General features: G+C 67.8%; 2 protein-coding genes across 7 annotated transcripts; both read left to right on the top strand.

Annotated features, from left to right (window-relative positions):
* Positions 1-828: 828 nt before the first annotated feature.
* On the top strand, positions 829-8,433 carry ADAM15 (ADAM metallopeptidase domain 15). Of its 5 annotated transcripts, XM_068995414.1 has the most exons (25): positions 829-987; positions 1,777-1,880; positions 2,465-2,541; positions 2,808-2,886; positions 2,993-3,069; positions 3,161-3,323; positions 3,396-3,458; positions 3,539-3,607; positions 3,705-3,874; positions 3,950-4,034; positions 4,102-4,250; positions 4,330-4,507; positions 4,657-4,749; positions 4,841-5,036; positions 5,106-5,214; positions 5,287-5,437; positions 5,504-5,581; positions 5,664-5,775; positions 5,869-6,007; positions 6,790-6,843; positions 7,100-7,208; positions 7,479-7,547; positions 7,736-7,807; positions 7,915-8,036; positions 8,313-8,433. In XM_068995414.1, the coding sequence occupies exons 1-25, from the start codon at positions 915-917 to the stop codon at positions 8,338-8,340; spliced, it is 2,619 nt and encodes an 872-aa protein (XP_068851515.1). In that variant the 5' UTR covers positions 829-914; the 3' UTR covers positions 8,341-8,433. The 5 variants fall into 5 exon arrangements, with proteins under 5 accessions (XP_068851515.1, XP_068851516.1, XP_068851517.1 ...); XM_068995415.1 differs by lacking the exon at positions 6,790-6,843; XM_068995416.1 differs by lacking the exon at positions 7,479-7,547.
* A 2,233-nt stretch (positions 8,434-10,666) lies between these two features.
* Positions 10,667-14,925, top strand: EFNA4 (ephrin A4). 2 transcript variants are annotated; one of them, XM_068995469.1, is made up of 6 exons: positions 10,667-10,773; positions 12,915-13,207; positions 13,889-13,957; positions 14,104-14,163; positions 14,239-14,491; positions 14,579-14,925. In XM_068995469.1, the coding sequence occupies exons 1-5, from the start codon at positions 10,667-10,669 to the stop codon at positions 14,325-14,327; spliced, it is 618 nt and encodes a 205-aa protein (XP_068851570.1). In that variant the 3' UTR covers positions 14,328-14,491; positions 14,579-14,925. The 2 variants fall into 2 exon arrangements, with proteins under 2 accessions (XP_068851570.1, XP_068851569.1); XM_068995468.1 differs by lacking the exon at positions 10,667-10,773 and having other exon boundaries at positions 12,778-13,207.
* Positions 14,926-22,168: the final 7,243 nt, after the last annotated feature.

Below are 22,168 nucleotides of genomic sequence, written 5' to 3'. Positions count from 1 at the left end.
GGAGGGCCATAAAGCCTCGCTTGGATGATCTTCCTGCACCCAGTAATGGAGAACAGGATCAAGCAGGACTCCTGTGGTTCCTCGGGCTGCGAGCGGCACTGGAGGGGGGTGGGAGCTTGTGTCCTGCTCGTGGTCCCACAGCTCCCAGCCCCTCCAGGACAGCAGCAAGGAGGAGGCCCTGTGGGCAGTGAAGGCTGCAACCCCCATGCATGGTGTGAAGTGGGGCCTGTGGGGTGCATCTGCCAGGGGGTTGGAAGGGGGTGGAGGGGAGATGGAAGTGGGGGTTCTTCTGTGTGTGGACAAGTGAGGTGGGGCTGTGTGGTGTCTGGGGTAATGAGGGTGGGGGTCTCCGCTGTCTGGGATGATGAAGGTGGGGGTCTCTGTTGCACGAGGGGATAAAGGCAGGGGTGTCTGGCGTACGGGGTGGTGATGGTGGGGTGTCTCTGCTGCGATGTGGGGGTCTCTGCTGCCCTGGGGGATGGAGGCAGGGGGCTCTGCCATACGGGTTGGTGAAGGTGGGGGTCTTCACAGGACGATAAAGGAGGGGTATCCAGAGCACGAGATTGTGAAGGTGGGTGCCTCTGCTCTCCTGGGAGGTGAAGGTGGGGTTCTCCACTCTAGGGGGTGATGAAGGCAGGGCTCTCGGGATGGAGAGGGGTCCCGCTCGCAGCACCGCCGCATTCTCAGCCGCGCTACCCCGGCCAACACCAGCCCCTCCCGGCGCACACGGAGCCGCCCCCGCCCCGCCCCGGCCTGGGCGGTGCCGGAGGAGCGGAACGGGGCGACGGGGCCGGGAGGGAAGTTCCGCCCTCGGGCCGGGCCGGGCGGGGTCGGTGCCGGTGCCGGTGCCGGGGCCATGCGCGACGGGAACCGGCGGGGGCGGCCGCGGCGGGGCAGCGCGGCCCGGGGGGGCCATGGGGGCGATGGGGCCGCGGCTGCTCCTCGCCGCGGGGCTGCTGCTCGCCGCCGGCACCGGGAGCGCTGCAGGTGAGCGGGGAACAGGGGTCTCGGGTGAGGGGGTCGGTGGGGACCGCGGCTCGCCCCCGGTCAGGGCATCGCGGGGATACCCACGGGGAGCGGCCGGGGAGGACCGGGATGGGATCGGGAGTCGTAACCCCTCTGGAAGCTCCTTGCCCCCTCCCCAGGATGTCCGGTGTGTCCTCCCGGTACTCTCGGTGCGCTCCCCGGGACGCGCGGGGACCCCTCCCCGGGACGCTCGGGGACCCCTCCCCGGGACCGCGGCTCTGTCCAGCTGCCTGGACCCGGCGCTCCCCGGGCTGGTGGGCCCGTGGGGAGCGGGGTCTGCATGCCCCCTCCAAACCCCCTCCGGCATCCCCCGGGCCCTGGGCGGGCTGGGGTTCCCCAAAAGCTGGCGGGAGAGGTGGGGGACTCTGAGTCAGCCAAGCCGGGCTCCTAGCCCTGCCCAGTCTCTGTGCTGGTTGTACTGGGCAGCCGGCCGAGGTGATGCAAGGCTTGGCCGAGGAGCCCATCCCGTCCTCCTGCACCCCCCAAACAGGGGGATCCCCCACAGGCTCTGCCAGGAGCCGTGCCCTTGGCTGCTGTGAGGTGAATGTGGGGGTCCCTGTTACTGCTTCCCACCCCAAACCCCTGCCCTGGTGGGCTGCAGTGGGTGACAGCAGGGGTCCATAATGCGATGGGTGACAAGGAGGGTCCAGGGTGGAGACTGGGGGGGTCTGGGATGTGATGGGTGACCGTGGGGGTCTGGGATGTGATGAGTGACGCGGTGGTGACACGGCGGCCCCGGGCCCTGTGCAGGTGACAGCTCGCAGCAGCACAGTGAAGAATTAGGACGCTCCTGGTCTGTGACCCTTCGGGTCCTGTGGGATAACCGGACGCTCAGCTTGGCAGAAGCGACCCAGGTGAGCCCCCGCCCACATCCCTGGGGTCCCCCACACTCGTGACAATGTCTTGGGGGCTGCCTGCACCCTGCCACCTCCCCATGCCCGCTTTTCAGTGCAGGACATGCGGTGTCCTGGCGCCACATCCTCGGGGGTCCCAGCACCCAGAACCCCTGGCGTCCCAGAAGCAGTAGGGAGGGGAACTCTCAACAAATCCCCCTTCCTCTCCTGATGCTGGGAGAGACCTTTCTGGGTCGGGGTACCCACCCTGCGCCCCTCCCGGCGGGGGCGGAAGGGCCCAGCCCACCCCGCGGCCGTTGGGAGTCTCTCCAGTGTTTCCGCCGCGCTGCACCGCGCAGGAAGCGCGGGGGGAACGGGGTGGGGGCGCAGCTCCGTCCACCCCCCCTTTCCCCGACACAATGAGCCCGGGAGGGAGGGACGCTTCCTGCGGGGTGGGCAGGGCATCCCTTCCGACCTCTCCCTCCGGGCACGCGCCAGGGCCACGCGGGTCCCCGGCCGCCGCACGGGTCAGGGCGCTCCTGAGGGGGCGTGGGGATGGGGCAGTTTGGGACAGGGGGTACCCCTTTAACCGAGATCTGTGGCAGGGGGGATTCCCCGCCCGTCTGAGGGTCCTGCTGGAGCTTGAGGGGGTGCGGCTGGTGCTGGAGCTGGAGCAAAACTGGTGAGTCTGTGGTTCCGGGGACGGCAGCAGGGAGTGGGATGGAGGTCCTGGACCCTCCTGGGACCCTGGGGCTCTGTCTCTATCCATGGTGCACTTAGAGTGGGGCTCCCTTATTCCCTGTCTCCATCCATGGCACAGGCAGGGTGGGGGCCCCAGGGTGCACCCACAGCAGGGTGGGAGGTGGTGGGTTCTCTGTTTCTGCTGGGGTGTGCTCAGGGCAGGGTGAGCTGGGGGTCCCTGCTGTGGGTGACACGAGTCTCTGGCAGGGAGCTGGTGCAGGGCACCGGGGCGCTGCTCTATTACCTGCCCGATGGCACACGGGTGATCCAGGAGCTCAGCAAGCAGGTATGGCCTGGGGCACAGCTGTCACCTGTGGTGTCCCCAAGCTGTCCCTGTTCCCCAGGGGGACCCCAGCTTGTGGCTGGATCCTGAGCCCCCTTCCCTGCTGCAGGAGCACTGCTGCTACCAGGGAACAGTGCTGGGCTTCCCTGGCTCCTGGGCCAACCTCTGTGCATGCGCTGGAGTCAGGTGAGCCCCGAGGGGAGTGGTCCATGAGCCCACTCCCACTGTGCTGGTGATGGGACAGGCTCCATATCCCAGCTCCTCTGTCCTTCCCCAGCGGCCACCTCTGGCTGTCGGAGACCAGGAGCTACGCGCTGGAGCCGGACACCAGCAGCCCACCAGGGCAACACGTGGCATCGCGTCTTCGGGTGGAGCCACAGAGCTTCGGGCAGGGCCCTCGCCCTGGGGCAGAGGCAACAGAGCCCCTCTGGCCACAGCGGGTAGGTCACCCAGGGGTCTTGCCCCACAGAGAGTGTCCCCATATCAGCACTCTGATCCCCCTCTGCCCCCAGGGCAAGCGGGCAGCGGCAGAGCAGCGCTTTGTGGAGCTGGTGATGGTGGTGGACCATGCTGCGGTGAGTGCTGGGCAGTGTCCCCAGAACAGGGGCTGCCCTTTCCCCAGCCACCCCTCTGACCCCCCTCCCTGTTTCCCCAGTTCCAGAATTACCCCACCCTACAGCGTGTTCACACCCGGACCCTGGAAATCGCCAACCAGGTGGATGTGGTGAGTGACCGTCGGGTCTGTCCATCCCCGCCCAGTGCCCGGCTGTGCCCTTGCCGCTGCAGTGTTGGGGGGCTCTGACTCCTCTGTGCCCCCCCAGTTCTTCCGCCCGCTGGGAGTGCGGGTGGCCCTGCTGGCGGTGGAGGTCTGGAGCGAGGGTGACAAGATCGCGGTGGGCAGCAGTGCCCGGGCAGTGCTGGAGCGGTTCCTGCGCTGGCGCCAGGAGGAGCTGCTGCCCCGGCTGCCCCACGACAATGCCCAGCTCCTGACGTGAGTGGGGGACAGGGTGGGGACAGAGGGACAAGGCCACAGCAGCTCCCCCAACCCCCTGTGCTCTCTCCCCAGGGGTGCCCGCTTTGATGATGTCTCAGTGGGGATGTCCACTCAAGCCTCCATGTGTTCCCCCTCACGCTCCGGGGGGGTCAGCATGGTCAGTACCTCTGTCCCCTCACCCCATTCTGCCACCACCTGCCCTCCCTGACCCTACTGTCCTACAGGACCACTCCGTCAGTGTCCTGGTCATCGCCTCCACCGTGGCCCATCAGCTGGGGCACAACCTGGGCATGCGCCACGACAGCAGCGGGCGCCTCTGCCACTGCAGCGACCTCCAGCACGACCGCGGCTGCATCATGGCACCGCCTACGGGGTGAGGGCAGTGGGCAGGCCCTCGAGGGGCCAGGGCCAAGCCCCTTCCCCACCTCACAGGCCCCTTCCTGGCTTTGCAGGTTGACGCCTGGCTTGAGCTTCAGCAACTGCAGCCGGCAGGACCTGGAGCGCAGCCTGCAGCAGGGCCAGGGCTGGTGCCTCTCCAACGTCCCCAAGCCCCAGCTCCTGACTGGGAGCCCCACCTGCGGGAACCACTTCGTGGAGCTGGGCGAGGAATGCGACTGTGGCCTCAGCGTGGTACGGGGAGCTCTGGGCGGGCCTAAAACCCCAAAGCCACCCCCTTTCTCCGTGGCTCTGCCGAGGGGTGTCTGGGGCTGGCAAGGTGGTTTCCAGTGCCCAGTGCTGGGTGCTGGTGGCACCCGCTGATCGCAGTCCCCCCAACACAGGAGTGCACCGATCCTTGCTGCAACAGCAGCTCCTGCCAGCTGATGCCAGGGGCCGTGTGTGCCACGGAGGACACCTGCTGCCAGGACTGCCAGGTGCGTGGGGATGGGCACGCATGCCGTGGGCACACCCCATGGTGGGCGGGTCCCCCACTCACCCCGTTTATCTGACCACGTTCTCCCACAGCTGCGCCGTGCTGGACACGTGTGTCGGGAGCTGCTGGGCGAGTGCGACCTGCCCGAGTTCTGTGACGGGGTCTCGCCGCGCTGCCCCCCTGACGCGTTCCTGCAGGACGGGCAGCCCTGCGCCAGCGGGCGGGCACGCTGCTACAGCGGCGCCTGTGCCACCTACGAGGGGCAGTGCCAGCAGCTGCTGGGGCCAGGTACAGCAGGGCCGGGGTGGGGTGCTGGAGGATAGGTAGGGATGCTGAGGATCTCTGCCCCCACTGCAGGTGCCAGTCCTGTCTCCAGCTCCTGCATGGCCACCCTGAACACAAGAGGAGATGAGCATGGGCACTGCGGGCAGCTCCCCAACGGCTCCTATGTCACCTGCGGCCAGCAGTGAGTGATGTCCCCATCCTTCTCCATGTCCCCCTTGCCGTGCCCCCTGCCCTGACCCCACTGTCCCTGCAGGGACACCAGCTGTGGGATGCTGCAGTGCCAGCGCGGCAGCCCCCGTGGGGACAGACCAGAAGGGTCCTGCCACGGGACCCCCCTGCCCGGGGACGAGGATGTGACCGATGCGGCCATGGTGCTGCCTGGCACCACCTGTGGCCCTGGGAAGGTGAGCAGTGGGGCAACAGGGAAGGGAGCGGGGGCTCTCACAGTGCTGACACCCCATCCCCCACAGATGTGCCTCCAGCACCGGTGCCAGGACATCTCCGTGCTGGGTGACCAGCAGTGCCAGAGCAACTGCCATGGGCATGGGGTGAGTGCGGGGCTGGGGAGCGGGCGCTGGCAGTGGGGACCTGCCCCTCAGGGGCTGAGTTTGGCCGGTGTCACCCACACAGGTGTGCAACAACCACGGGCACTGCCACTGTGAGCGGGGCTGGGCCCCCCCAACCTGCGACAGCCCTGGCGTGGGGGGCAGCCAGGACAGCGGCCCTGCCGGCCTCGAGCGAGGTGAGGGCCAAGGCGAGCGCAGAGAATGGGGCTTTGTGCGGGTGTCGGGGGGGTGATGGGCACGGCGGGGGCTGACGTGCTGCTTTCCCGCAGGGGGAAGCGCCCTGCCCACGGCCCTGCTGTTGAGCGCACTGCTGGGGCTGACGCTGGCGCTGGGGCTGTGCCGCGCCCGCCGCGCCGGCCTGCACAAGCACCTCTGCCAGCTTGGCAAGGGCACCTCCTGCCAGTACAGGTACGGGGGACAGGGGGCATGTGGGGGGCACGTGGGTGTTGTCACGCTCGCCTCTGCACGCGTGTGCCGAGGCACACGGGTGGCACATGGGTGCCACGCTCACCTCTGCATGTGTGTGCCGTGACACACAGGTGCCATGCTCACCTCTACGTGCGTGTGCTGTGATGTGCAGGTGGCACACACCCCTCTGCATGTGTGCCGTGTCATGCAGATGGCATGCTCGCCTCTGCATGTGTGTGTCAAGGCACGCAGGTGGCACACACCGCTCTGCATGTGTGCCATGTCATGCAGATGGCATGCTCGCCTCTGCACGTGTGTGTCAAGGCGCACACGGGTGGCACACACCGCTCTGCATGTGTGCCATGTCATGCAGATGGCATGCTCGCCTCTGCACGTGTGTGTCAAAGCACGCAGGTGGCACCCACCCCTCTGCATGTGTGCGCCGTGGCGCATGAGTGGCATGCTCAACTCCGCTCACGTGTGCTGTGACGCACAGGTGGCACCCACAGCTCTGCATGCGTGTGCCGTGGCAAGCACCAGAGCCACGCCTGCGTGTGAGCACGCGTGTGTGTAGCGGCGGGGTGCGTGTGTGCACGCACGCGTGTTCCCGTGGTGGCCGCCCGAGCGCTGTGCACGCGTGTCCCCGCAGAGTGACCATCCGTGTGCACGTGTGTCCCCAGCACAGGTCACGGCCCCGTCCTGCACCGCCGCCCCACGTCCCCGCGGCTCCTCCCGCCGCTGCCCCCCAGCCCCAGCTGAGCCCCCCACTCTTCTCCCCACAGTGCTGAGACCCGGGTGCGGTTCCTGGGTCCCGGAGCCGCAGACGGCTGGAGCGGGTAACGTCACCGCCAGCGCCCGGGCGTGGGGCTGTCCCCGAGCTGTCCTGCTTCGCAAGACCTCCGGTGCTGCGCTCTTCCCCTGGCAGTGCCCGTGGGGTGTGGGGCAGCCCCGGGGTGCGGGGTGTCGCATCTTCCAGCGCCAAGGGGTTCGTTTCTCTTGGGCTTCTGCTGGTGTCGGTGTCGCTCGGTTGCCGTGCGGGGCCCCCCCGAGTGCCCGGAGTGAGCAGGGTCTCATCCAGCCTCTTCCCTGCAGGATCTCACAGCCAGAGACCCGCTCGGGCAGCAACCAAGGTCCCCCCGCGCGTCCCCGGCCCCCGCAGTGGCGTCAGGCCACGGAGCTGCAGGTCATGCACAGCAGCAAGGTGAGGATGGGGGTGCTGGGGGCAGCGGGGCCGAGTTCGCTCCGGTCCTGGGTGCCAGCTCAGCAGAGCATCCCACGTGTGGGATCCCACTCCTTGGCACCCGGAGCAGCCTGGCACGGCCACTTGGCACGACCGGCCGCTCACTGGGATTGGTGCCCGTCCCAGCCAGGGCTGGGCCCCGGAGCTGTGCACTGAGGGGGGGTCTCTGTCTCTGCCTGGCGGGAGGGGGGTCTCCGCATGCTGCATGGCTTGTCCCCCCTCTCTCCGCAGCCGGCTGCCCTCGGCTCGGCCCGGCCTGATCCGCCCTCCCGGCCTCTCCCGCCGGACCCTGTGCCCAAGGTAACGCCCAGGCAGGGTGGGGGGTCCCTCAGCCCACCCTGGACCCGCTGCATGTCTGGCTGCGCTCCAGCTCTCGGGGACTTCTGTGACACGGGTGTCCCCAAAACCCCTCCTGCCCAGCGGGAGGCTGGTTCCCGTGCCCCCCCACTGTCCCCCTGCTGTCTCACTGTCCCTCTCTCTCTGCCCAGGCCCCCCCCTCGGACAGGCCACCCCCCCCCACACGCCCGCTGCCTGCAGACCCGGTGCTGCTGAGCGCTCAGGTAACGGCAGCAGCACCTGCGTGTGGGGCAGGAGGCCAATTCCCACCCTCTGATGCCATCAGGGGGTCGGCCCGTGACCCAGCCTTGACACCCCCGTCCCCTTGCAGCCCCCAGGTCCAGCCAAGCCCCCCCCACCGCAGCGGCCGCTGCCCTCGGACCCCCCGGGCCCTTCGCTGCCCCGCAGCGAGACCCCCCCTGGGCACCCCTATGTCACCGTGATTCCTGCCAGGTGAGCAGAGGGGGACAGGACAGGGCTGGGAGGTCCAAGGGGGGTTTTTAGGGGCTGAGGGGGGGCTGTGGGGTGCAAGGATGGGGGCCTGCAGAGGCCAGAGGGGAGTGCAGGTGGGGGAGAGGGGGTAGCCAGGAGCAATGAGGGGCCAGAACCGGACGGGAGAAGAGAAAGGAGGGGGTTAGGGTGGGGATCCAGAGCAGGGGACGGGGGCAGCTGCAGGGGGAAGCTGTGCGGACCCCACCCTCACCCCATCGCCCCCCCTTCTCTCCCCAGGCCCGCCCCGGCCCCGCCAGAGGCCTGAGCCGCGGGCACCGCTGGATCCGCGGGGAAGGCCGACCCCCACCGGGCCCCGCCGTCCGCGTTTCCTCCCGCCACGTCAATAAAGGGGCTGTGAGCCGCCTCTACGCTGCCTCCGCCGCACCGGCACCGGGGCACCGCGACCGGCACCGGGGGGAGGGGGGGAGCGGGGCGGAACTACAACTCCCGGCAGGCCCCGCGCCGGAAGTGGCTCCCGAGCGCCTCCGCCCCCTGGCGGGGACTGCACGCAGCTGCACCGGGGGGGGGGGGCGGTGTCCCGAGGGGCCACGTGGGCACGGGGCGGGACGAGGGGGCGAGGGGCCAGGGGGCGAGGGGACACGGGGGGACACGCACGTGGGCACGTGTGTGTGCAAGAGCTGCTCTAGGGGCACGGGGCTGCCGTGCGGATGGGCACACGCGTGTGCAAGAGCTGCCCTAGGGGTTTGCGTACACGCGTGCGCAAGAGCTGCCCGGTGGGCAGGAGCTGCCACACGCAGGGGCACACGCGTGTGCAAGATCTGCCTCCCGGGCAGTAGCATGTGTGCAGGGGCTTCTCCGTGTTCACAGGGCTTCCACAAACATGTGCAAGAGCTGTTCAGTCTGCGTGGGCACGTGTGTGTGTGTGTGTGTGTGTGCAAAAGCCGCCCTCTGTGCATGGACACACGAGTGAGGAGGGCCTGCCACAAACACGGACACGTGTGTGCAAGAGCTGCCCCGTGGGCTCAGGCACACTCGTGGGCAGAAGCTGTCACAAACCCGTGTGCAGGAACTGCTTTCTGGGCTTGAAGATGCAGGGGAAGGAGCTGCCACACGCGTGGGCACGTGTGCGTGCAAGAGCTGCCCCATGGGTTTGGACACACACGTGTGCAGGAGCTGTCCTGTGTGCACGGGCAGGAGCTGCCACACACTTGGGTACAGGAGCTGTTTTGTGGGCAGGGACATGTGTGTGCAAGCTGCCTGCTAGGCCACAGGTACTTGTGTGTGCAAGAGCTGCCCTGTGTGCTCATCACATGCGTGTGCAGGAGCTGCTCTGAGGGCGGGGACCCACACCTGAACAGGAGCGGCCTCACACACGGGCACGCGTGTGCAAGAGCTGCTCTGCGTGGGCACGGATGTGGGCAGGAACACGTGTGAGCATGAGCCATCACACGCTTGGGCACACAAGTGTGCAAGAGCTGCTCTGAACGGGGCGGGCAGGGACGTGGATGTGTGCAGAGGCTGCTCTGAACACACAAACACACGCGTGTGCAGGGGCTGCTCTGTGGGCAGGGACGTGTGTGAAAAGGGGCTGCCATGCGCATGGACACGTGCGTGGGCAAGACTTACACACACGGGCACACACGTGGGCAGGAGCTGCTGCACACAGGGACACGTGCGTGGGCAAGAGCTGCCTGGTGGGCAGGGACAGAGGTGTCACACGTGAGCATGCGTGTCTACAGGAGCTGCTCTGAGGGCACACGCGTGTGCAAGAGCTGCCTGGTGGGCAGGGACACATGTGGGCAGCAGCTGCCACGAACATGGGCACATGCATGTGCAAGAACTATCCTGTGTGTGTGGTTCCGCTGTGCAAGAGCTGCTCGTGGGCACAGATGCCCGTGGGCAGGAGCTGCCTGGTGGGCCCAGGCACACGCGTGTGCGAGAGCTGCCCGGTGTGCACGGACCGGTGTCCCCATCCCCGGGCCTCGCAGGGCCCAGCTGGTGCCGGTACCGGTGGATGCCGATGCCCGACAAGGGCAGGGAGGTGGGCGCGGGGGGCAACCGCTGCTGCTGGTGCCGGTCCTGGGGCGGTGCCGGGCTGGGGTGGGGTTTGCCAGGGAACCGGATTGGGCCGGAGCTGCCGGTCCCAGGGGCGGTGCCGATGGATGCCAGAGGTGTTGGTCGGTGCCGGTGCCAGGGATGCTGTTGCCGGGGTTGCTGATCCCAGGTGCCCGGGCAATGTTGGTCCCGGTGCCGGTAGATATTCACAGTACCGGGTCGGTGTCGGATTGGGAGAGGTACCGGGGAGTTGCTAGGGATACCGGTCCCGGTGGATGTTGGCGATACCAGGAGGTGCCGGACTGGGGCGTGGCTGCCGGTGCCGGTCCTGGTGTCGCTGGATGCCGGCGGTACCGGCCGGTGGGGAGTTACCGGTCTCGGTGCCGGTGCCGGTGTCGATGCCGGTGCCGGTGGGTGCCGGTGCCGCCCGCCAAGGGTTAATGGCACTCGGTGAAGTTGCCGGGCGGCGGCGCGGCGGGATTGGCCCGAAGTTGTCGGGGCGGGCCGGGCCGTGCCGAGCCTCGCCGGGCCGCCCCGCCCGCCGCCCCCCGCCGCCCCCCGCCGCCGGCGGAGCCATGCGCCCCGCGCCGCTGCTCGGGCTCCTGCTCTGGGCGCCGCTGCTCTGGGCGCCGCCGGTGCGCGGCTTCCGCCACGGCGTCCACTGGAACGGCAGCAACCCCAGGTACCGCCGCCGCCCCCGCCGGCCCCGCCGCCTTTGTACGCCCCGGGCCCGCCGAGCCCCGGGCCCCGCCAAGCCCCGGGCCCGCGCCGCCGCCACCGGGACGGGACGGGACGGGACGGGACGGGACGGGACGGGAGGGGCGGCGGGCGGTGGGCTTCGGGGGGGCGGGGCTGCCGGGCACCGAGCCACCGGGCGCCCATGGGCGAGACTGAGACGGGGAGCACCTCCCGGTGGGACCGAGCCCCCGGGCATCCCCGACAGCACCGAGCCCCCAGGTAGTGCTGAGCAGGCGAGCGTCCCCCGGTGTGCCGAGTCCCCGGGCATCCCCACCGGCACCGAGCCCCGGGTGGTACCTCCCGATGGTACCGAGCCCCGGTGGTACCGAGCCACCGGGCAGCCCTGGGCGTTGTCGAGCGGGTGAGAACCCCTGGGGGTGCTGAGCTCTGAGGAGCACCGAGCCACCGGGCACCCCCGGTAGCACCGAGCCCCGGGCGGCAGAGCGGTGAGTGCCCCAGCTGGTACCGAGCCCCGGGTGCCCATGGGGGGGGAATGAGCCGCTGAGCACCCCCAGTGATACCGAGTCACTGGGCATCCCTGGGTGCCACCGGGACAGCGAGTACATCTGGGTGGTGCTTAGCCCCAGGCACTGCTGGTGGCACTGAGCCCCGGGTGGCATCCAACACGGGAGTCTCCCTCAGTGACACCAAGCTCTGGGTGTTCCCACGCCAGTGGGCAGCCCTAGTGGCACCAAGCCAGTGGGCACTCCTGGTGGCACCAAGCCCCTGCTGGCACCAAGCTGGTGGGCAATCCTGGTGCTGCCAATTTCCTGGAGGTACCCACCTGTGCTGAGCCTGAATGCCCTTGGTAGCACTGAACTCTGGGCATCCTCTGGTGCCATCAAGCTGGTGGGTGGCACTCTCGGGGCTGTGGGTTCCCATGGCGGGTGTCCCCTCTGGTGGAGGCTACTCCAGCCCACACCCTGCCATTGGTGCTGCCTATGAGCTTTGCCGTCACCAGCGGGCCGGGGTCTGGCTCCATCCCTCTTCCCAACCTCCTCCATTTTAGGTATTTCCCAGCTCAGGGCTGCTCAGGGAGCAGGGGCAGGGTCAGGATCCTGGGGCCTCCCCCCTGGAGGTCCTGTGCTCTGGGCCTGCTGGACTGGGGCAGACGGGCACAGGATGGGCAGGGGGTACAGGTGCTGCCTTGCTCCCATCCTGCGGATGGGAAAGGTGGGACCCCCCACCCATGGGTGCCCCAGGAAAAGGGACTCTGTGTGCCCCTCTGCTGGGTCAGGCAGGGCCCCGTCCCCCCAGCCCTTGGCCCTGCCCAGGCCTGTCCCAGCCAGCGTCGCCCGTGGGATGCTCTGAGTCAGCAGGAGTCTGTGCTCCATCCTGCCCTCAAGGAGCCCCCAGCCTGAGTGGGGGGTCAGGCGCTCAAGCCCCCCGCCCTTGCCAGCGCTGCCATCCTGCTGATGAATGAGTCTCTGCCGGGACTCTGCACCGTCTGTGGACACCGGCTGCACCAGGGCCAGCATGGGGGCTGAGGTCTCCCTGCCAGCCCCTCTTTCCCATCGTCCGGCCCAGACGCTCAGGACCCAGCGTGTGCACACGCGTGTGCACGTTCATGTGTGTGCAAGTGTGTGCACGTGTGTGTGCCCGCACAGCTGCTCCACCCTGGCCTGGCCGCACTTGCTGTCGGCACAACCATGAGCTCATGGCATCCCCGCTGCTGCGCCTGTACCTGGGCTGGGCCCCATCCCCTGCCCGCCCCGCCACCGGAGCCCATCCCGTGCTCCCTGCCCCGGCTGCCACCCCCTGCCAGCACCGTGCCGGGGCGGGAGCGTCCCGCCGCACGGCCCCCCCACCGGCGTGTCATGTCCGATCAGCGGCGAGGCGGGTGCCTGGGGCGAGGGGCTTTGTGCCTGGGCAGCGTGGCTGTACCACCCCCCCCGGCCGCGGTGGCCGAGCCCATTCAGCTCCAGCGGCCTGCGGCTAATCTGAGCTGATGCCTGGCTGCGTGGCGCGGGCGGTGTCCGGTCGGTGGTTTCGGGGAAAGCCCGGCTCCCTGCTCCGCTGGGGCCGGAGGCAGCAGGGTACCCCTCCCAGCGGACCCCCAGCTTCCTGGCTCGTCCTGCCCGGCAGGTTCCTGCGGGACGACTACTCCATCCAGGTGGCCATCAATGACTACCTGGATATCTACTGCCCGCACTACGACGGTGCGGTGCCCGCCGGCCGGGCAGAGACCTTCACGCTCTTCATGGTGGACCGGGAGGGCTATCGCGGCTGCTACGAGACCCCCGGCGCCTTCAAGCGCTGGGAGTGCAACCGGCCCCGGGCGCCCTTCGGGCCCGTCCGCTTCTCTGAGAAGATCCAGCGTTTCACCCCCTTCTCACTCGGCTTCGAGTTCCAGCCGGGGGAGACCTACTACTACATCTGTGAGTCCCCTCGGGGTGCCGCGGGGGCTGCACTGCGGAGGACCTGGGTGCAGTCCCCGGGGTCAGAACATGTCAGGGGTCTTGAGTGCAGCTCCCCAGGGTTGGGTCTCACCAGGGTCCCCATGGAAGCGAGTTTAGGGCACATGAGGGGGTCAGGGTACATCCAGGATGTCAGTGAGGTTAAGGGGAACACGGGGGTTCTGGATGATGCCTGGGTTGAGGTGCAGGGGGCTCTGGATGTCCCAAGGGTGGGGGCACAAAGGGATAGGGATGCAGAGGGTGTCTGGATGCCCTGGGGTGGGGGATTCATTGGGGGTGTGGGATGCCGAGGGGTTTTGGATGCCCCTGGAGGGGGGCACAAATGGATCGGGGTTAAAGGGATTTCTGGATGCCCCTGGAGGGGGGCACAAGGGCTCAGGGTGCACGGGTAGGGTCTGGATGCCCTGGCGTGGGGGGTGCATGGGGAGGTGGGGTGAAGGGGGTGTCCGGATGCCCCAGGGTGGTGCTCGAGGGGTCGGGGTGCCCCCGGTTCGGGGTGCGGGGTGGGCTCTGGGCGCTCCGGGGTGGGGGCGCCGTCCCCGCGTTCCGCCGGGAGGGGGCGCCCCCGGCCCGCGCTGAGCCGCCGTCGGGGGGTCCCGGGGGGGCCGCGCCGGACGGTCCCCGCTGACCCCCCCTGCCCAGCCGTCCCCAGCCCCGAGAGCGCCGGGCGATGCCTGAAGCTGCGCGTCACCGTCTGCTGCCGAGGCACCAGTGAGTCCGGCTGGGGGGGCTGTGCCCCAAAGCTTGGGGGCTCCCCAAGGGGCAGACCAGTCCCCACTGGGGGGTACCGGAGCCTCGGGGGTGGCTCCAGGTAACCCAGGGGAGCCGATGCCTGACAACCGTGGGGTTTTTCTCAGCGCCAGAGCCGGTGACAGAGGTGCCCAATTCGCAGCCCCGAGGGCGCGGGGGCCCCGAGGGTGAGTACTGGGGGGGGTGGGGGAGCTGGGAGGCCGGGGACCGGCTCGCCCTGACCAGTGCTTCTGCCCTGGCAGATGTGGTGCCTGCCCGAGGCACCGCGGTCCCATCACAGCCCTGCACCCCGTGCCTGGCGCTCGTGCTCCTGGCCCTGCTCTGGATCTGACCCCGGCGCTGCCCGTGGCGGGGGGATGGGCTCCTCTGCCCCAACGCCGCTTCCAGACTCTTCCTCACAACCACCCCCCCCAAGCCCGTGGGGCAGCCCCAGGCCATGACCCACCTGCCGGACCTCCGCAAAGCCGAGCTGAGCCGGGAGCTCCGGGCTGGAAGGTGAGGGGTAGCGGGGGCTCCGGGGCAGTGGGTGAGCACCCGCCCGCTGCCCTGAAGCATCCCTGGCCGGGGCTCTCTCTCTCCCAGGGCCATCGCTTGCCACCGGCATCACCACACGTCGGGATCGCCACGAGTCAGCATCGCCGCACGCTGGGATTGCCGCGCCCTGGCACTGCCCCGCCGGCCACCTGCCCCGGTGCTGGGGTCCCCTCAGCGAACGCCTGCTCTGCCCCACGGCCATCACCTCATCTCGTGCCTTTCCCCACGGACCCCCCGCCCCTGGGGCCCAGGGACCCCCAACCCCGGAGCGGGGCAGCAGCTCCGATGGTGGCATCCGCCGCTGCCGTGTCCTCCTCCGGCGAGGACACGCTGATCTGTCTTCTGGGAAGACGCCTTCCTCCGTGCCCTCGGTTTGGTTTTAACCCCTGGTAGTGACTGAGCAATACAGTATTTGCAAGATCGCTGCGCCCCGGCTGTGCGGCCCCCCCGCCATCCCCCTGCCCGTGCCCCCCATCCCCGCACCGGTGCCAGGGTGGCTCCTCCAGGGGGGTCCCTGCCCCTCACTCCCTGCACAGCCTTTATGGCCAAGGGCTTAATTGCAGCAGTTTGATATTGAGTCGTCAGCTCCTGTCACCGGAGAGCTTTAATTACAGACGAGCTGCTGGTAATTAACACCTGGCGGTGGGATGAGCACTGGGACAGGGGGTGAGGGGGCAATGGACTTGGGGGTCACTGACCCAAGGCCCCCAGCCAGGCACCCTGGTCCCTCTTGCCACCCTTGGGTGTGGTTGGGGTGTCCTCAGAGCAGCCACTCCCTGTCCATCTCTCCGTCTGCACCCCTGACGTGGGGGGCTGTGGGGAGCTTCAGGGTTCTCCCTTCCCAACCAGGCGCCCAGGCTGCTGCGGGGGCCGATCCCACGGCACCACCGAATCCCTGTCAGTCGTGGCTCCGGCGCAGCCACGTGCCCCAGGCTTGCCAACTGGCAGGAGAGTTCACTGAGGCTCTTGGTCCCCCATCCCAGGAGTGCAGCCCCCCACTTGTCCTCCTGGGGGGCTCAAGAGGTGCCCAACTCCCCCCAGGGCTGCGCGCAGCAGGGCCCCCCAGCCCCTCGCCGCGCAGGCGTTGCCGGCCGCCTGCCGCAGTGGTGCCGGGCACGTCAGACAGGTTTTATGGCTTCTGGGAGAAAGAAGCTGCTTGGCAAGAGGCTGAGCGAAAGCATCGACCGTGCCGCTCCCCTCCCCCCACTCTGCTGCCTGCCCTTCCCCCACTGCACCCTGCACCCCGTCCTGCACCCCATCCTGTACCCCAGCCCCGCAGGGAGGGGTACCCCATCCCCATGGACTGCCCAGTGCAGAGGGGGGCATGCGGGTCCTGTGGGCCCCTCCCCCCAGGAGGGGGTGAAACCATCTGGGGGACATCAAACCAAGGAACCCCCCTGTGGGGTGCTGGGCTGGGGCATCCCCCAAAGTGCCCACCTGTGGGGACGCTGGGGGGCAATGCTGCCTGCAGGACCAGCGTGTGGGGATGCCAGGTGTGATGGTGACTTGTGGGACCCCCCTGCAGGGATGATCGGGGGCTGTACCCTGTGGGAGCCCCGTGAAGAGATTCCAGGGGACAACCATGCCCTGTGGGACCCCCACGCAGGGATGCTGAGGGGCTGTGCTCTTTAGGGCCCCCATGCAGGGATTCTGGGGTGCTGTGCCCTGTGGGATCCCCATGTGAGGATGCTGGGTGGGGGCATCCCCCAAAGGACCCCCATACAAAGATGCTGGGGCAAACTGTGCCCCGCAGGACCCCCATGCAGGGATCTTGGTGGGCTGTGCCTTGTGGGAACCCAGGCAGGGATTCCAGGGGGGCTGCCCATTGCACCGCCCCTTCCCCAGATCCCCAGGGATTCTCAGACAAGGCCAAGGGGTCCCTGTGGGACCCCTGGGGTGGGTGCTGGGTCTGGGCACTGGATCTGGGCACACCAGGGTCCTGTCCTTGAGCCGGCGTTGTTTGGTATGCGGGAGCTGCCACCAGCTTCAAATCCCATCGACTTCCAATGAGCAATGCCATCAATAACGGCTAATTGATGGCGCGGCCGCTCCAAATCAGATTCCCCATCCCCTGAATCCAATTGATGGCTCCGCACCCCGCAGCCGCCGCGGCAGAAATTGAATCTATTCAAGGAATGGGCTCCATTAGCCCATCCCTTCTGTCTCGCCACCCCCCTGCCTCGGGGCCGCCCCTACACCCCCCCCGCCCCCGGTGCCACCCACACCAGCCGGGATGCTGGGGTGCCATGGGGAGGAGTGTGGGGTGAGGAAGTCGGGTGCCCCCGGTGGGTGGGAGTTAAACCTTCAGAAACTGGGAAGGAAAAATTTATCACCTGGAATAACAAGTGATGGGAAATGGTAATAGGCAGCACTGAGATGGAGAGCGGGATAAAGAGCCGTGTCGTGCCAGGGGCTGGGAGCCGCAGCGGGCAATCGGGGGGGACACAGCATGGCCATGCCCATGCCATGCCCTGGCTCACTGTCAGGACAGGGACCTTGGATGCACCGCGGCACCAGGATGAGCCTGGGCACAGTCCCTGAGCTCCGTGGTGTTCCCAGCAGCTTCTGCTCCTGGCACCAGATCCCTCACCCGGTCACGCTGCCGGGGTCCCCCCACCCAACCCTGCCATGGCAGGGGCTTCAGCGTGCCCCAAACGCCCCTCATCACCCCGGGGTGAGGATAAGGTCAGGCACTGCAGCCGTGTCGGGGCAGCCCCAGGACACGCAGGGGACATGGGCACGGTGCCCCGCCCCGAGGGCTGAAAGGGAAGAGCGCAGCCGCCCAGGGCAGTGGGGCCCATCCCTGCCGGTTTCCCATGGGCGAAGGGCAACGGCGGCAGCGCCCACCCGAGAGCTGTCGAGAGCATCCCGGAGATGGGAAATGGCTCCGTATCACCATGGAAACGGGGCCACTGGCTCGACATGCCGAGGGGACACGTGTGCTGAGGGGACACACATGCTGAGCCCTGAGGAGCAGGGCACTGGGGGTGCCGGACATTGGGCACGATGCACTGGACACCAGGCACTGGCCGCAGGCTCCCCAGGACTCTGAGGCCACACCACGGAGCCCATCACCCACCTCGGACCGGCTCCCTCATTACCCGGCAGTCACGGACACTCTGAGGGATGTCACCTCTTCGTGATGCCACCCCAGCCTGATGGCACCGCGGCCGGGCAGCTCCACACCACCACACCAGTGCTGAGCACAGGGTGTGGGGGCCGGAGCGGCTGTTCCCCAGCAGCCGCCTGATGATGCGCATCGTCAAGGTTATAATTTAGCAAAACACTCAGCGGGGGCTTGGAGGGAGCTGGCCCGCGCCGCTTAATTAACCGGAGCTGCACGCACCGAGCCCGCTCCTGCCATAGCAATGAGGGTGCGGGCACCGGGCTGGCGCTGGCGCCGCACAGGCGTGCAGGGGCTGTCGCATCCCACCCGCATCCCGGGGGGCTGGGCGAGCAGCTGGCCGGTCCCAGCTGCCAGGTGGGAGCAGCAGGCACTGATGTTTGTGTCCACTCCAGGGCCCAGGGTGGCAGTCGGTGTGGCGGGGAGGGTTACTGGGGTGGGAGACAGCCTGGCACTGGTGGGTGTGCACATGCAGGGGTGTCGGCACAGATGCTGCCTGTGCCATCGCCATTCTGGGCCAGGGTGGCTGTTTGTCCGTGCCTGTGTCCATCTGTCCTGTCATGCCTGTGCCCTTGCACATGCTGGAGTGCATCCCCAGTCTGATGTAATCCTGCTGGACAATAATCCTGCTGTGCCAGAACAGGGACGGGCAGGAGCTGCCCTTGCTGCTGGCACTGCTTGGACCTGCTGCAGACTGAGGGCCTGCATGGTTCCCGTGCTGGGACAATCTCTGGATCCCTGGGGAGAATGATTAGGACTTCAATGGGTGCAAATGACATGGGTCACCACCCCAGCGCACTGTGCCCCCATCTCCAGGGCAGCCAGACAGTGAGGGCAGAGGCTGGGGCAGGTGCCCACCCAGGGCAGCACCTCCCAAGGGTGCCAGAGTGGATGCTGAGGGGCTCTGTGCCCGGGGCGTCACCAGGCTCACCCCACCTGCGCTGCCGTCCGGCCTCTCTGGGCACGTGTCCACTGGGAGGATGCTGCGGGGATGGTGGAGATGGAACCCTGGAGTGTCTCGGGCCCTGCTCCCCACATCTGCCAATGTGCCCTGTGCTCCTTTGATCCTCAGGCGGCTAATGAGCTTCCCTGGCAAAGAGCTCGTTAGCCATGGCAGAGCCTGGTGCTGCCTGACCAGCATCTGGCTCCACTGGGCACGGGGCTCGTGCTCTCTGCTCTGCCTTGGGCAGCTCCTCCGGTCCCTGCAGTCCCAGGGACGGACAGGGACAGGACGGGCCAGTCCCAGCAGCTGGCAGGACTGGCTGGTGTGGCCAGGCTGTGGCCAGAGGCAAGTGCAGCACAGGCAGATCGATGCACTGAATTATTGAGCACAGGAGCACAAAGTGGCTGCGACAGCAACACCCGCCATGGGGGGCATGGGGCCGTGCTCACACCCAGGCATGGCACCCCTCACCCAGCCCAGATGGAGCAACCAGACACCCACTGCCAGGCTGCAGGGACACTGCACCCACGCAGGGTCCTCTGCCACCCCCTCGGGTGGTGGGTGCCAGCAGCACAGGGCACCCCACACCCATCAGCACCTCTTGGTGCTCTCCTGGCTGTCCCTGGTGGTGCCACCAGCACCTCCTGCTCTGTCCCCTGTCCAGCACCCAGCAGCAGTGTCACCTGGCCAGCAGCACAGGCCTGGGGTGACCGCGGCCAGTGGAGGGACCCCCATTTTCGCTGTGCCCCCAGCCCCTCTCGTGAGCCATTTCCAAGCGATGCATTATTGAAGCCCCCCCGTGCCATCGCTCACGGCCGGCGTGACGGCAGGCGCCGCATCAGCCCTGATGAATATTTCAGGCCCTGAAATCTCCTGCGCCTGCACGCTTAGCCCCAGTCCCCCCTGCCCCCCCAGCTTATCGGCTCCTTTGTTTCCCTGCGCTTCTGCCCAGCACCAAGGGCACAGCACGGCGGGGGCACGGTGTCACCCAGCCCCTCTCCCTGGGGATGGTCACCTGTGTGCGCAGCCCCTGCTTGGGATGGATGGGGATGGGCTGTTCCCGAGGGGCAGGTGGGCAATGCTGGTGGCCCATTGCTGGGCAGAGCCAGAGCATCCCCACACTGCCAAGCTCAGTGCCAGCTGGGGGTTCCTAGGATGGCTCCTTTGCTGCCTAGGACACCTGTGCCCATCCCCAGCTCTCGTCTGGGCCTGAGGGACTGCAGGTCCCCTGGCACCATCACCTGCAGGGTCAGGGCAAGAGAATGGAGACAACCTAGGGCACAGCACATTGTGGATCTGTCCCTGGCACCCCTGGCCTGGCACCTCCTGGTTCACTGCCACCTCTGCCAGTGCTCCCAGATGCCGATTGTGGTGTGATCTATGTACGGTGGGAGCAGGATATCAATGCTGCTTGTCACTCCTTCATCAGATTAATGTCACTTAAACACCACAACACTTCACAGAGGACACCAGGGTGGCATGGCCGGGATGAGCAGAGCACATTCCAAGGCCAGTGGGGAGCCAAGTGCTGGGGCTGGCAGCCACAAACCCATCTCTGTGTCCTTGTCCCTTCCCCAGAGAGCTGTGGCTGCAGTGGGGCCAGGTGCCAGCCCCCACCATGCCCACCCTGCCCAAGCCTCCCACCCCGCACGGCCCTCACACCCTCCAGCACATCCGTGCCGTGGCCGTGTCAGGGCAGCAGGGGCTGGGAGCGAGGCCGGGGCTGTCACCGGCCGATGATATTGGAGTGATCTTGAGGCCAGGAGGGAGAGTTGCCATGCGGGAGGCGAGGAGAGGAGCCGGCTGAGTCACCCGGTGCCGGCTGCTGACTCAGGCGCTTCCTGCCAGGTAACCTCCGCCGCCGGCCTGTGGGCTGCTGGGACAAGGGATGTGGCACAGGGGACAGACGGGACCGCGGCACTGCCTGGCACACCAGCCCAGCGCCCAGGGTGGGCTAAAGTGGGAGTGTGCGTGGCTGTGCAGCACCGTGCGGTGACCTGTTTCTGCCTGGGAGCACCGCCGGGACGTGGCTGCTGCCCGTGGGAGCCATGAGGAGCCGGTGGCTCTCACCTCCCACCCGGCACCTCTGGGTACCCACACACCCAGGGCGGGTGAGATTTGGCACAGCGGAGCCTGCTGGAGCCAGGGTTCCGGCAAGCAGGCGTCTGGCGCCCAGGGCAGGAACCCTGCAGCTTCCTCCCGCCGGGCAGCGGGAGCAGCCCCAGCGCCGGGCTGGGAACCACGCAAGGCTTCATCCAGCGGCTTCGCGAGGAAGCTGATTTCCTCTGACGGCCCTGGCGCTGCCGCCTGGCACCGCTGCTCCCTCACTGGTGGCCGGTGCTGCGGTGGCAACTAACCCTCCTCTGCAAGACCACAAAATCCAGCTCCACGTAAATTAACTCAGGGCTCTGAGGTGCTAATTAACGAATCGCTCCCGTGCCCCTCTGAGCAGCACGGCTCATGCCTGGTCCCTCTGGGAAGAGGCTGCTCTGCCTGGACCTGTGGCTCACCAGGGAGTTTGCACGGCCACCCATCTTCACCTCCCCTGTGACCACGCATGCCCAAGCCCAGCTCCAGGATGTCCCCCAGGATTCCTCCAGAGCTGGGTCTTCCCCCCTCTCCCTGGGAAATGGGAAGGTTCAGACCCCGTGCCCTCCCAGTGCTCGTCAAGGCGCTGGCGCAGCGCAACCATCCGTGAGACTTCATTCAAATTTAACGGCTGACATGGGATGTGAGAGGGAAGGGGCAGGGAGGAGCGGGGCTGGGAGCCGGTGGGCACACGGTGTGTGCTGAGCGTGCCCCAGGCGTGCCAGCCTGGCAGGACAGACCCCTGCCCAAACACCAGCATGGGGCTGTGAGGAGCTGTCCCAAACGCTGCCAGGAGAAGCTGGCAGGAGCCGGGACACTTCATTTCCACATGGCCATGCCAGCACTGCCAGCTCCCTGCTCCCCGACCCAGGACATCCTCCCAACATGCCTCTGGCATGTTCTTGCCGTGTCTGGCTGGACACGTGCCTGCACCTGGCTCCCGCGGGCGGGTCGGGAGCCCTGAGCTCAGCGCGTTGGGGCCTGGTAGGTGTGGCTGGTGAATATTTCATGCCCGCGTTCACCGAGCCCTTTCTTGGTTACACTCCTGCCTCCTCCCCGCACTCTCGCCATGTTTATTTATTTAATGAATTATTTATCGGCTCCCCCTCTCGCTCGGCTGGGCGCTGCCCCCCCACTCCCCCAGCCCAGCTCCCAGCCCGGCGCGATGATTTATTGAATGCCGGCTCTGCTCTGCGGTTGCGACATTCTGTCACAGGAAGCCGCGGTTAAATATTAACCAAGGCGGGCGAAGCGGGTCCCCTGCCCCGCCGGGCACGCGCTCCGGCTCCTCGGTGCTCGTGGATGGCAGGTGGGAGGCTTTCCCCTCCACTTTGACGCCGAAAGCTGCCGGTCCTCGGTGTGACAGGCACAGGGTGGAGGAGACAGAGGCGCACGGAAAGAGCAGGGAACCAGGGCTTCTCCGTGCCTCAGCTCTCCTGGACAGCTCAAAGCCTCGTGTCCTTCCAAGAACGAAGCCACCTGG

This window comes from Aphelocoma coerulescens, chromosome 25, assembly GCF_041296385.1.
Source record: "Aphelocoma coerulescens isolate FSJ_1873_10779 chromosome 25, UR_Acoe_1.0, whole genome shotgun sequence".
Lineage (NCBI taxonomy): Eukaryota > Metazoa > Chordata > Aves > Passeriformes > Corvidae > Aphelocoma > Aphelocoma coerulescens.
The sequence above is the reverse complement of the archived record's forward strand: the minus strand, read 5'-3'. Positions and strand labels throughout refer to the sequence as shown.